This window comes from Chlamydotis macqueenii, chromosome 12, assembly GCF_036417535.1.
Source record: "Chlamydotis macqueenii isolate bChlMac1 chromosome 12, bChlMac1.mat, whole genome shotgun sequence".
In the NCBI taxonomy this organism is placed as follows: domain Eukaryota; kingdom Metazoa; phylum Chordata; class Aves; order Otidiformes; family Otididae; genus Chlamydotis; species Chlamydotis macqueenii.
Genome location: NC_141567.1, coordinates 1,856,255 through 1,870,908, shown reverse-complemented (window position 1 = coordinate 1,870,908; position 14,654 = coordinate 1,856,255). Strand labels below are relative to the sequence as shown.

At 40.1% G+C, this 14,654-nt stretch overlaps 1 protein-coding gene across 2 annotated transcripts; it reads left to right on the top strand.

Moving 5' to 3' along the window:
• Positions 1 to 2,699: 2,699 nt before the first annotated feature.
• Positions 2,700 to 12,715, top strand: C12H15orf61 (chromosome 12 C15orf61 homolog). 2 transcript variants are annotated; one of them, XR_015259947.1, is made up of 4 exons: positions 2,700 to 3,084; positions 4,880 to 5,035; positions 11,542 to 11,617; positions 12,510 to 12,715. XR_015259947.1 is itself a non-coding variant. In XM_086757676.1 (2 exons), exons 1-2 carry the CDS (start codon positions 2,751 to 2,753, stop codon positions 5,005 to 5,007), a joined length of 462 nt encoding a protein of 153 aa, XP_086613802.1. In that variant the 5' UTR covers positions 2,700 to 2,750; the 3' UTR covers positions 5,008 to 5,587. The 2 variants fall into 2 exon arrangements, 1 of the variants encoding a protein (XP_086613802.1); XM_086757676.1 differs by lacking the exons at positions 11,542 to 11,617; positions 12,510 to 12,715 and having other exon boundaries at positions 4,880 to 5,587.
• The last annotated feature ends 1,939 nt before the right edge of the window (positions 12,716 to 14,654 follow it).

Sequence of the window (14,654 nt, the reverse complement as noted above, 5' to 3'; positions counted from 1 at the left end):
TCAATATGGTCTTGGTTTTGGACATACCAGAGCCCACACAGGTTTTTCTAATGTGAAATGTAGCAAATGAATGAGCTTCCTGGAAGTCTTTATTTATTATGGTTAGAAATGAAAGCAACAGAAGTATTTTTGGCTGTGCCAGGTACAACAACGATCTCTCATTTGCCAGGAACCAATATGACAAAAAGCACAGTGTAAATGCTTATTAGTTCTTCCTACAAGATGAGATATATTTGTTCTCTGTTCTACTTTTAGGGGCTCCAGAACAGTTACGTTGTTCTATTTCCTCACCGCACTTATAATGCATTCCCTCCCGTTTTACTGCTGAGAAGCACTTCGTAGATGTCTCGCCCAGCTTCCTATCCAAGCTGTATAATGTCCCTATTTGGTCAGCAGCAGCAATATCCTGGGGAAAAACGAGGCATAGGAGTCAGCTAGTTCCTTAAGGGTTAAGGAGAATTAAGCCTTAGATCCAAGCCAGAACAACATAAGGTCTGAGAGGCTCATTAGTTCACTGGCACTTAATAGACTGCGGTGTCCTAGGAGTAAATGAAACCTGCACTTCCTTATGTCTTTGTTCTGTTCTGACAAAAGAAAACTGTACCTGTTTTTGCAGGGAACAACTGATCTGAAAGTTCCCATGGTGAGAGAGATTTCTCAGTATGTGCAAAGTGTGAAATGTATTTTGAGGAAAAAAAAGTTTTTAATTACTATTAACACTTCTGAGCGTTGAGCTGATGGAAGGATTGAAACCGCTTTACAGTCTCTCACATTCAACTGCCAAAAATGTAATTTTTTTTTAGCAATACAGCATATATAAAATGAAATGGTAATCTTTAAAAAAAAAGGGGGGGGGTCAGAAATATAGTAATGTTTCTCCTGTTCACACAATTGGATTATTTATTCCTGAAAGATCTCTGAAACCTCATTCAAACTGATAGCTCAGGAGAAATTACCACCTTCCATCTAGGTTAAGGTAATGGATCCCAGGAATCTTCAGACTAACCTGGTCCTCAACATTTCACAGTGATTACCGAACATCACTTCCCGTTTAACAAATCATCTATCACAGATCTGAGGTCCTCCCTCTTACAGTGTGCAGATCCTCTGTATTTCATTTTAGACTACAGATTTTGTTACAGCAATCGGGCACTAAACATTAGGAACTACAGTCACTGACAATCTTTATGCGTGTAATTTAATGTATCAGCACAACTGAAGAATGGTTGGGCAGGTGTTTAGCTTCGTTACAAAGATACGCATTACAGAAGACTGCTTTGACGTAAAAATGGTCAGACTCTACCAGAATCCAACAAACACAAGAGACCTGAACTCTGCAACCAGGTATCATTAACCGAAGACATCTGGAAGAATGCTTCAATGCTGCCAGCCTCATTTTTAGGATGTTTGGTCATGATTCTTGCACACTTTTGAAGTACGTCATGTATTGCTATGCATTCGTAAATACAGAGGCTACTTCGTTCCGTTTGTGGTACGCGGTGCAAGCAGAGGTGCATCTACGCTCTCCTAACCAGTGCGAGGTTACGATGCCAGAGGCCGAAGGATTTTTCCATTCTTCTTGCACTTCTAACAAGAGCAACACAAAGTTAACAGCAAAATATCTTGAAATAAATACTTCTAAAAATGAAAGTCATTATCATATGTCCACTTTAGAGGCAAAAGCTTTATAGGAGGTAATTTTGACCATGAAATATAAGAGAAATATAATATATTACACTCTTAAGGTGTAATGCATTAGCTCAGCCCCTCACCATAGTGAGCCACAGTATCAGAGTCCAACTTCTTTTCTACTCTCAGTCACTGATGCCACTAATAAAGAAAAATATTAAAGCTCACTATATGCTCTATTAATTATAGGAAGGTGAACTTGAGTCAAATATGATTAATAATTACTGGTTCTACACACACGTAGTACATTACAGTAAATAAACAGGGTACATTGTTTGGAATGTAACTGATTAATTAGCACATTCATCCCACCACAGCTCAACGGTTTGAGATTGCTGAGTTTGAGATATTGTTTGCAATTATTAAAAGGAAAAAAAAAATCTCTTCCCATTTCTCAGTGTACTCTTCTGTACAGTCTTTTTTTCTCAAATAGAATGTTTAATGGTTCAAAACCTTCGCTTTTATTGAGAGAAATCATATTGTGCAATACTGGCTACGATTTTAAAATGCTTCTCTTCGAAGGGGTCTGACGCTCTCAAAGAACTGGTTTTAACCCGGGATCGCTGTCAGGCTTCACCAGGTAAAACCAACGCAGCCTAACGCGTGTTTTCCCGGGTGCACGCTAACCCGGTTGATCCCGCAGCGGGGAGATGCCCCAGCCACACCGGGCGCTCCTGTCACCAAAACCCTTTCTGAAAACGCACCTGCCCGCTTCCTTGCGCTATTCTCACTCGCCGTAGGAAGGACGGGCCCGTCTCCCCGCCGGTGCCGGGTGCCATCACGCACTGCCCCCGCCGCCTCCCCTCAGCGCGGAGAGCTCCGGGGGGCCCTTTCGGACCGGACCCTCCCCTGCGGGAGCCGCACGCACCAACCCGCCCCACTCCCCCCCCTCACCCGCGGGCGAGGGCCAGCCCCGCAGCCCTGTCCCGCGGCCGCCGCCGCCGCCCCTTCCCGCCCTCGGGCCGCGCAGGCGCAGAGGCGGCGCACGCGCGCCGGCGGGAGCGCTTGGTGCGGGGTGGGTGCGGAGCGAAGGGGGGGGGGGGGGGCGGTAGCCCCGCGGGATGCGGGTGCTGCGGCGGCTGCACGAGGCGGCGGTGGGGCTGCTGCTGTGGCGGGGATCGGGGGCGGCGTCCCGCCCCGCCGCCTCGGAGGTGCTGAGCCAGCACCTGCGGCAGCGCGGCCTGCCCCACTGGACCTCCTACTGCGTCAAGTACAGCGCCGTCCGCAACGACCAGTTCGGCCTCTCCCACTTCAACTGGCGGGTGAACGGCGCCAACTACCACGTCCTGCGCACCGGCTGCTTCCCCTTCATCAAGTACCACTGCTCCCGCGCCGCCCCGCAGGACCTGGCGCTCCAGAACGCCGCCTTCACCGCCCTCAAGGTCCTCAATGCCGGTGAGTCCCGGCTCTGCCGCCTCCTCCCGGCTTCGCGGGGCGGGCGGGGAGGCGCTGGCCCTGGGCTCCCGCCTGCGGGGTGAGGCGGGCGGGCAGGCGGAGGCGGGAACAGGGTGGCGGGAAAGCGGCGCTGGCGGGCGGGAGCCGCTACCCTTGGAGTCGGGGGCCGGTCCCCCCTCTCGCCCTCCTTCCCCCCCCCTTTCCCGCTCCTCTCCCCCTGAGGTGCGTGAACCCGCTTGAGGTGCCTCGCCCTCCGCCCCCCGCCCCCGGGTCGGACCAGGCGGTGTAAGAAAACACGAATGAAAAAACCTCCGAGCTTTGAGCAGCTGCGAGAAGGCAGAGCTGTAAATCGATCCTCGTCGGGGTTTTGCCGAGTTCGTGTTTCTCTGCCCCGTTGTGAGAGTGAAAAATTAAACCGCCTTAAAGCAAACGGGCGAGGGCTTGTTATTTAAATGGCTGACATCGGTTGGTATGGATCATTTTCCACCTAAAAAGCTATGTTCTATTTACCGTGGATGAAATTCTGCCCTCTAAGCAAATACACGAGTTCTAGATGAAGCAAAACAAGTTGTTTCTTAGCAAGTGCCTGGGCTAATTTTTTCTGTGTTAGTTACAGGCCGTGTCTGATGTAGTGAAGGACTGGGACCATGCTGGATCCTAAAGTGCTGCTGCAATATTAATATTAAAATAGATATAGATAAGTTTTGAATATATTAATATTCAAAATTTAGTGTAGGGATACCACACAGTGACAGTAACATAACTAATTTCGTAAATGTCTTGTTTTCATATTTCATGTAAAAAAATAAATCTCATTGGCTTTGCAACTCTTCAGTGACTTTTTACAAAACATGTCTGCTAGTCTTCATTTTTTTGATCTTTGACACAGTAAGAAAGTTAATCACCAAGATTGATTTCTTAACTTTAAATCTGATTTTATTTTTCCCTCCACATACTCAGACCTTTTATCTTCCTCATTTTTCTTGCAACTCTGCATGTTTCATCTTTAAATGATTAGCAAGCATGATTAAAAAGTCAACTCCTCTCCCTCTTCTGAGAATCTAGCTTAAGCACTTGCATAACTTTAAGCCAGTTAAATTTGGTGTTTCTGTACCTTACTGAATTTAGGGCCCAAATCCATCTCTGTTTTTTCCCCTTGGTTAAGTAAAATATTGTTGTATATAATAGACGGGTAACTCGGCAGTGCTAAAAATGATGGCCCTTTTTATATATTCACCTTTCTCTCATTCCGGTTTTGGTGGCATCGGTAGTCTTGACTAGTGATCTGATTTTCCCAAGAGCAGCTTCATGTTGATCTATGAAGTCACTGCCTACTTTCCTTCCTGTCTCTACTCTGATACATGGACAAACTCAGAACTGATAAACTTAAGGGGGTGTAAGTTTGATTTTTAGTGTTTGGAGTTTTGGGGGGGTTTTTTGTTTGTTTTTTTTTTTTTTTTTTTTTTTACTCAGTAGAAATCAGGCTGTATAGATGACCATGTTTCACCTCTTTCATACTGCTATCCTCACATTTTCTTTTTCTAATAATTCCTGGGTGTTGCTGCTTTTCTTAAGCTGCTTTCTGATTCTTGTGTGCTTGAGACACAAGAAGGCTGTTATGTACTGATGCTGCTTGTAAGCATTTCATTAAAGGCAAAATATTAATAAGGCAGCTTTTACAGGAATGCTTCTCCTCTAATGTCATTTTGGAGTTGTTATTCTTTAATATTAATAGGCGATTTTAGTTTTCCTGGCTTGCTGTCTTTGTATGTAACATGTTTTTGTCTTTCCTTAGGCATCCCAACTTTACTGTATGGAATTGGCTCCTGGTTCTTTGTCAGTGTCACAGAGACTGTTCACACGAGTCATGGCCCCGTTACTATATATTTTCTAAATAAAGAAGATGAAGGCGCAATGTACTGAAATCATGCCCTCACGTACTTGTCATTTGGTGGGTTTCTGTGTTACGGCTGCTACAAATAGCTGCTCCCTTTGACTAAAAAGAACTGTTTTTTGCAGTGTATTCTTTTACTTAACATGCTGTCTTCGGGAAGCTTCATGGACTTTTTGGTCATAGAGATTTATTTTTGCAGAGGTCAGTAGGGTTGAAAAAGTAGAAGCCTTGGGAGAAGAATTAATATTCCTAAGGGTATTAGAATTTATGGAAGTCAGGGACTAGTACTGCTGAGCAAACTTGTGATCATTTACAGGGGTGCATCTACCAACTTCGAGAACCGCGCTGTAGTGTGTGGGTAAAGAAACTGTGAATACACTAGCCACTTTCAGAATGTCTCTGAAAAGATTAAGCTGCTCGGGTTTAGGCTCTGACTAGGTGTTTCAGAATGCATTAATAGTCATTGTTGCAAGCATGTTTGAATGAATCCATGGCACTGACTGTTCACAATTGCCCAGAAGACTCTTTGGAAGAATACCACCCCAGTAAGTTAAAAATGGCTGTATCACATTTCTTCAGACTATATTTAAATAAAAGATCTAAAATACAGTTTGTACTTGTAATTTTTGCAATTCTTGAACTCCAGATATCTGCCTTTTTTTTTTTTTTTTTTTTTTTTGGTTGCTTTATAGGTAAAAAACCAAAACTTAAGTAATCTAGAAGATGTAGTGCCCTGCACTAATTTACAGATTGCTGATATTTTTAATTCACGCAGGAGAATGAGAAGAATACTACCCTCAGTTTTTTTTATGCAAAATAACTGATTTCTTCAGCTGTAACTAAGCACAGCTGTAACAGGCATATTTAATGATGAAATGACTTAAATTCATTTGGAAACCTTGGCAAAGAAAAAGCTTTTAGGGAATTATTTGGATAGTGGGAATACAGAATTATTTGATAGCAAGTTCAAACAACAGAAACACCTGTACAGGATATACTCCTGGTGCTTAGTTTTAGTGCCAGCAAACAATGCTGTCTATTCCAAATCCTGCATCTGGTGACGTAAGTTGATTATTCCAATTTTCATAAGTAGGAAGATAAATGTGGAATGGGTGAGTACTGTTTTTGGAGGGTAATCACTATTCCTAAATAAATTATTATCAAGCTACAGTATAATTTCATTTAAATACTTTTTTACTTAATTCCAGATAATGGAACTGTTTCCCACTTAATGAAGCAATACATGTGGTTTTTCTAAAAGCAGCACTAAATAACACTTTAATCAGAGAAGCACTTGCGCTGTTCTATTTAATTTTGGAGAATATTCTTCACACAAGTTAAATGGGTCTCAAAGATAAGAGACAGCATTACAAGAAGCCTCATTCATAATAAAAATGACTTAGCATTTTTCTAGAACTGATTTTCACTGTATTGGATGAAGTTAAATAACTGCAGCTCATAAGTTTAAAGTCAAATACTGCTCATTCATTGCCACGGATCTTGTCAATACCTTGCTGTAAAGGTTTAGTCTCAACGCAAGGTTGATAAAATGGTTTTTAATTACCAGACTATAAATACAGCTCTTCATTGGAGTTGCACCTCCACTCACTGCAGCTTGTTTGATTTCTGATAATGTGTACTGCTGACTTTGCTTACCTGTTTTTCAATAAATGCAGGCAACATGACTCCTTGTCCATACAGTGATGGGCAAGTCTCCTTAGAGAACATCTTTGACAAACTACCCTATTGATCAGTGCAATTCTGTGCTGCTTGCAGCATTAAACAGAGACTTGATTTCTTGTTCAATGATCTCACTGTGTAACAATTAAGCAAATGTAATATTTTCTTGTATTACATGAAAATCAATAGACCTCTTGCTCTTATGAAGTTGATCATGCTAAAGGATGAACTGGAAGATGTCTGAGGGCAGAGTGCAAATATAGCATCATTTGTTCTATCATTAAGGCTGGTACGTGACCCCTACAGTACTTAACAGGGAAAATATGCTTTTTATAAGGGATAATGCTAGAGTAACTGAATCATGACAAAAACAATTTTCAAGTATGAATAAACACCTACCTGCTTGTCTTCAACCAAAGGTAAAATACTTCATCTGGCTTTCCTTCTCTTTTTGCTATAAATACCTACTTCTTAGTTATCTTTTTTTGATCACTTATCTTTAAGTTTTGGCCTGAACGCAAGATGAAGTGTTGAGGGCCAAGAAGATCCATGAAGATTTAGACCATCTTGTCTAAAAATGTTCTGTAAGGCTCGGGAACGTGGGAATGGCAAGCACGGATGAGCATGCAGCACGTAGGTAGTTCTCAGCAGAACCTTTGCTGCTTCACTTTTCTAATCCCCACCACCATAAACTCTTGCCTTGTAGCTGCTGCTTTCTAAAGGGACAGTCCCGTATAAGGAGAGCAAGGTCTTCTCTTGTGGAAAAGTCTGAATGCTTGAACTAAAGAATGTCCCCAAAGTGGGCTTTAAAGGTGAGCTGCTGTTCAAAGACGCATTGTTTCCTTGCGTAGCACCTAACTGCTGTCTGTTGCCTGTAAGGTCTTTTTGGGTTGTCTTGTAACCTCGTTGCTTCGAAAGACAAACTTGTAGGGAACCTGACTTTCTTAATTCCTCTGGTCCAGAATAATTTATTTGTAATTGTTTTAATTATCAGGTTCCTTTTTGAATGGCTTGTAATGCATGTATGTTGTATATGCAACATATGCTAATGTTGACACACATTTTTTTATAGATGATTGAACTACAAAATGACCTTTCTAACTTTTTACATATTTGATCTGCACCGTTTCCATTTGAAATAAAGTGCAGTTTATCTTGTAAGTCTTGCCTTAATTATCTCCTTACTGTATTCAAGAATGATGTTTAAATGAGTGAGAGATGACATAAAAAGGCAGGGAGCTTTGTTTCACCTCACTGAACAACTACTTCAGATAAATGAAACCGTAGTCTAAACCCAGAGGATCAGGTAGCTACTTCTTGTCGCAGTCTTTTTAAACAGTAATGACTATTGAGGGCATCTTAACCTAAACGAGCGCTTAGCATTACATCTTACCTAGGTCAATGGTCTCAGGTATCCCAGTTAAACTGTGTTACTGTAAATTAATGGAAAATGTAACTGCGCTTTGCTGAAAGATCAATGTCCAATAAAGGCTGCACAATCAAATCTTGTTGCAATGATTGAGGTCCTTAATTGCCTTTCAAAGATAAGGTGGTAATCAACAGAGGTTTAACTGATCTTTTTTACCAGTTCAATTACATGCTAATGACTACAGCCAAGTCAAGATCTTTAACTACTTATACTTATTAAATCTTATGTTTGTTGTGAAAAATTACTTAAGCCACACGATCGATAAAACCCAGGTCTTAATTACTATATTTCACTTTTATACCTTTTTGTTTGCTTGACGAATGTTTCACTAGAGACTGTGTAGCACTAATGATAGTACCCCAAGAAATACTGTTTTCTGATATTGTCTGCTCCTTGAGATTATGATAACACATGGGTGTTTCTAAGTTTGTTTTAGTGAAGTTTTGTGACTAGTAATGCAAACGTGTTCTAGGCAGCTCATTGTACTTAAGTGTCGTTTTTACATATAGCAACACTCCTTTTTACTACTTGCTAACTGTCAGGTGGACATAGTTTCAGCATGAAGTTCTTTTCTTCCAATGTAACTAGTAAGGATTGATATTCACAATTGTTTATTGTGTTCATTATTAACATTGTCTCAAAACTAAGTTGCTGTGTCCCCTTCTTGATTCCCTTTCCTTCCCTGGAGCGATATCCAGGGCTTGTCTCCAGTCTTCAGAGAAACCTGGAGCCAACTGACCTTCCACTGACTTAAGCAGAAGTTAGATCTGTCCTCAACTTGCTTTCTGTGGTTGACCTACTGTAATTCTGTGTGCGTTGCAGTGTTAGGTAGAATCTTTTGGTTTTTTTCCTTTGGTTTTTTGCATATTTGTGTTTGCCTGCAAAATTTGGCAGGCATGAGCAGATCTCAGTTTCTCAAGACTCCTGTGAGCAGCAGTGTCCCAAATTTAACAACAGGACTATCTGACAAAGCGATGCGCCTGTGTTTGTATGCAAATCTGAGCTCCCAGGCGTGCTTGCGTAGGCTTGCCAGGCTCGCCTGTGCTCAATGAACGGTATGAATACCAAAAATCTGTAAAACAGTAACCACATCAATAACCTCCACCTTAATTTGAGTCAACCAGTTGAGAGAAACTGTCGGTCCTTTCTGAGATCTTACGGGAAGGTACACTGGTGTCAGCTAATTTACTTACTCAAAGCAGTTCCAGCTCTGCAGCGGTGGAGTAGGAAGGCAAGTTAATTACTCTTCAACAGAGAGAAAGGCTACTCTTATATTTTTAACTGCTAAGATTAAAGAAGTTGGAGAAAAGAAGGAGAACGATGATGTGGAACTTTTGGAGCTCCTTCAGGAAAATGGAGTGGAGGAATCATTCATTCTCGGACAAATGTACTGAGCAAATGAGAGGCTTCACCAAAAACAGCCTCAGTGGAATAGAAGGGATGGGGTGGTGTTCAGATGGAGAAGGATGGATTTGGTAGGAAGGACGTCTAGAATGGGACTGAGAATGAGCTAAAAATGTCAGGTTTTGAGAAGTTGCTTACCTCAGCCTGGTACTCTTCAGCAGTAAGTATTCTCAAACGTGTTCATACTCCTTCCATTACTAATGCTTTCTGAAAAAGGAGAACAGGAATCCAGAGTTAATTTTTCCAGCACTCAAAAGAGAAGTGTTACTGCCATTTGTCATGGACAGATTTAAATTCTCTGATGAAACAGAATTTATTGAATAATTTCATAGACAAGAAAAACCAAGTAGAAAAGTATGAGTTGACCAAATCAAGAATCTAACAGCAGTAAAAAGATCCTTGACGTCTTAAATCTCTTTGCAAACCATAATCATACATCTCCCTGATGCACATTATTATTGAATGAAACTTAAGTATTTCTTAATAGCTGAATGCCCTTAGGCCTCTCCTTTAGACTAACTTTGCCTGAAACAAAGGAAATTTTGCTTCATATATTATTTACTTTGGCCATTTAATTTAAATTGGCTTTTACTGTAGCTCCTTAATCATGTTCACTACAGAAAAGTAAGTTAGTAATTGAGTTGTCTTCATTTCATCCCCAAATATACGTATTTATGGAAGCAGATGTCGTGTTACGCTTTCTTGGGCTGTACGGTTCTGTTTAAATAGGCCTAAGAAAAAGTGGCAGCTTTGGCATTACAGCAAGGGGAATGTAGAATAAAAATTGTCACTAATATATTCCAAGTTTATTTAAAAGATGTTCTTTATTTCTAGAAAATAATAAGATGTTATCACTGTGTTTGCATTTAAGTCTTTTTAGTAAAGCATGTGTGCAGTAGAACATCAAAATTTGCATTAATGATTGGGAGACTCAATGTCAATTACCGACCTTTGTGAATTAGTAAGTGAATAAATGCAGCTGAAAGAGGGCTAATGTATCACAAAATACTTATTACTCATAGATGAGTGTAGTTTAGCCTTAATTATTTATGCTAATACATCATAGTGTTCTAGTAAATACACTGCAATATGTATGTAGAAAGTAACGGTGTCCGTGTAGCATGAGAGCTTTCTGCAGCAGACCGTAGGAGATGACGATTTTGTCGCAGTTCAAGTTATAAATGATCCAGTTGATTAACATTTTCAGTGAGGAGGTTGTCTTAGAGAAAACTGGAATGTGTATCTGTTCAGCATTTAAAAAAATACAGAGGAAGCCACTAAGGTTTGAAATGCCGGAATACTCTTGTTTAATTTAGCCAGTTTGGATGCATTATGGTGGTGGGTTGCTTGGTAAGGCAGAATACACATGGCTTGGAGTGATTTTAATAGCAACTGCACCACTTCAAGCACAGTTTATGAGCTCTGTTCTAGTTCATTATAAAATCAATTTATTACTCTCAGTGATATTAATAATCCTAATAGAATTAAAACATGATTAAAAGTAATCCTTCAGACAAAACGTCTGATCAAGGAAACTTTCAAGTTTAAAGTGTAAATTTCAAAACAGACCACTTTAAAAGAACACTTGACATTTTTTAACAAGATCATAAAAGACTGCAAAGCCAAACCTATTTTTACTCTTACAGGAAGAAATACCATTAGATATGATTGTTACGTGCTTAGTGATTCATGGGCCTGGTTATATACGTGCTTTGTGATACATGAATTATTTAGTAAGAAAAATCACAATAATTTTGTTGTTACTCAAGAATTTATAGGTTGACAGAAAAACAATTATGCAGCCCCTGAAGCTGGTCTGATGGGGTACAGTAACACAGCCGTTGTTGCTCAATCCAACTGGTATAGTTTACGTTGTAATTTTTCAGTAACTGTGTATCGTATCTAGCCTTTAAAACGGACATAAAACATGCTTGTAATCGGCTTTATTTCAAAATGTGTTCATAATTTAAAGCAAGAGCTGAACGTTTAATAATTCAGCCTAAATCAAGTTAATCAAGTTTACTGTTTTGTTTTTTTTTTTTTTTTCCAGTTCAAGATGAGTTTGCTATGAGAAAGAGTTTTAAAAGAACTATTTGAGGCCGGATTCTGCTCCCACTGAATTGAAAGTAAGATCAATTTCTATCCTGATATTTGGTTCACAGTCCTTTGCCTCTTATTCCTCAGAGCCCGTGCAAAGTGACAGCAAGGGGCAGTGGGAAGCCGTGGAAGGAACGCAGCTAGTTTTCTGCAAGTTTTCCTGCAGGTTTTAAGGGATCTTAATCTATACATGTATTGATCAAGCTGATACATTTGGGTGATTCTTCCCTGGGAGGTGCATTTTAGAGAAGAATATGTTTAGAAGGTCTGGACACTGTTGACCTACTTTTTTTCATAAGCCTAAGGGAATTCGGTTTGCCGCACTCTGAAAATGTTGGAAGGAAAAAAAGGTGAATTTCACCATGATATGTTACTTTATCAACATAGAAAGTTGTATATTATTAAAGAGAACTATGTAAGCTCTAAGCACTGCATTTTTCACCTGCATTGGCCTGATTCACTCCCGCGATTGAGCTCACACATCCCTCCACCAACAGCAAGGAAAATCTCCCAGATACAGATCCTGGAACAGGAATATTCAAGAATAGGGCCAGGGGAGTCAGCTCTTTCTTTTCTTCTTCTTATTTTTATGGAGTTTTAGTAGAGGGACTCAACATTTCATTATATGTCGTCTGTGGTAGTGAAAAGATAGAAAATGACTTATGTTAGAGAACTTCTTTTGCAGTGGGAATTAGAGGGGGAAACAAGTAATAACTTATTTCCTTACTTTTTGAGGGCCTTGCAAATTATCATAAGTCTTCCAGGCAATCAGTGGGGTGCAGCATTTTTTCCATACCGCTCACCGATACTCCTGTGAGATTCCGCAGCATGGCAAATCTAATCATTTTAGTATTCTTCTGTGTCAGCATTCTGCTTTTCCTTGAAAACAAACATTTATTTTCTTTACGTGGCCATCTCCAGATCTCCCCTGTCCTCTCTAACCGCAATGAAAAGCAGCAGAGAGCAGCAGCAGACTGCAGTGAGACAGTTGTTCTTGCGCTTGTAGCAGAAAACCAGCCTGGAAGTCAGTGGCACTGATCGAGAATATTTCCCCCACAGAAATAAAATAAAATTTATAGAAGTCATGGGCTTCATGATCCTCCTGTAATTAAAGAACTGATATACTGTTCCTTTGCAGATTTTGAATGTTATTTCATTGGGGATAGACAATAACTTTGGATACGTAATTATAAATAGGAAATCTATGCATATTTCTTACTGACAGCATGTCATCTGGATTTAGTAGAGAAAATGAGACTGCTTAATTATTTTTTTCTGTGGCTTTCTAGAATTCTTGAACTTCCTATGTTGGAAACATTTAAAGAGGACAGTCAAAAGGGGCAGTCAAATACTGAACTTTAAGAATATTTTATAATGCATATTAAAAAAATCAGTGTTCTTGCTACACACATGTTTTCCCCCAAAGTTGAGGAAAAATATAAAAATAGATTTTGGTGAAGTTCTGTTCTCATAACAGAAATTCTGCAGAATGATAAAATTTAACTGTTTGTTTCAAACGTTGGTGTAATTAGAGTTAAAATTTCTTAGGAAATACAGGTTTTAAAGAAATATATGTCAAAATCAAACGAAACACATGTTTGATGCGCTTTGCTTCCTAAGAGATAAAAAACCTTGAAGTTTGATTACAGCTGCATCAACACAAATCAGAATGGAGGATTAAGGTTATGATTAGCTCTGGAAAAGCGACATAATATTTATGCAAATTTGGCAAATTGAGTTGGTTTCCCCATAGTCTTGTAAATGAAAAAGACATTTTAGAAAAATTGCAGTTCTGTAGAAATTCTATGATTCTGTATCCTATTCTTTAAAATTTAATAGAAAATGAATCTGATTGAAATGAGCCTGACTGAGAGGTATACAGGGACTGTAGGCAAAAGGTTCATTTGAACAGAAAGATGTCTGTGTGGGCTGCAGCAATCCCTTAGATACTTAGGAGCTGGGGCTCTATTAATTTCTAGTGTAGGAACTAAATTATAAAGTTATTGAACAGAGAGAGAATTTATCTCTGCTAATGGCCATTGAAAGATCCTTTTTTTTTTTTTTCTACAGCTCAAACAAAGTAGAATTCTAGTATGAGGAAGCTCCAAGATGTTTCAGGAATTAAATCAAATATACCTTCCATTTTTCCGCCCTCTAAATTGGTAATATAACTCAAATAGTCCAGTTTGTCATATATGATAATGTGAGAGATTGTGATAAAATGTACAGATCAATAGCCTACAATTGAGATTAATGCTCTTCTCCCACTAAAAAGAACTGCAAAGTTCAGTGCTGCGGAGTGTATGGAGAGGAGAGCCGTCCCTCTAACTTCTGTCTGGCAAAAAGCTTTTTTTTAAAAGCTGCACGTAGCATATCATGGCTTGTGATTGTGGTACGGAGATTATGGAGCTGTCATGCTGAAACACAGAACCATTCTTTGCTGCTGCTGAGGACGTGGCATGTAAGCTTTTAATGGGGTTTTTTTCTCATCAAAGTTATGCTTTAAAACAGACTGTGTTTTGAAACAGGCTGTTTTCAGCTGCACCACTGAACAGATGTGGAAAAACTCTTTGGTGGAAGAATTTTACCCGAGCATCAGTATAGGAGATATTTAGCCGAGTATTCTGTAATGTGGAGACAGCGCGAAGTACATGACAGCTATTGTCAAAACTGCCTGTAGCACATTAATGCGGATGTTTGGACATTACAGTAACGAGCACAGAGTCGGCCTGCTTCCAGTGCTCCCAGTAACACCTTGGCGTTTTGGTCTGGCTGTGAGCGCCAGGGACCTCACACCTGGGTTTATGTTTGCAGATATGGTTTTGTGTGTTAGTTTGAATAACCTGAAGACAAAAGCCCCATGAGTTCCTGAGGAGAAGCGGTCACTGGAGGTGACCCCAATTCATACTCTGAATTTTGAAGACCGGCAGCACTCGGGACTTTCCACACTTTTTAACTAACGCAGGAGTCCGAGCCTGGTTCTGATTGACTGCTGTCTCACAGGTATTTTTTCTGTTAAAAGCAGAAGGCATAATGGACGTAAAAAAAAAAAAATAAAATCGTTCT

Excerpts from the sequence above, each read along its gene's own strand:
- C12H15orf61 (XM_086757676.1), top strand. The coding sequence starts at position 2,751 with ATGCGGGTGCTGCGGCGGCTGCACGAGGCGGCGGTGGGGCTGCTGCTG. Across the intron at positions 3,085-4,879 it reads CCTCAAGGTCCTCAATGCCG|GCATCCCAACTTTACTGTAT; the intron begins GTGAGTCCCGGC and ends GTCTTTCCTTAG.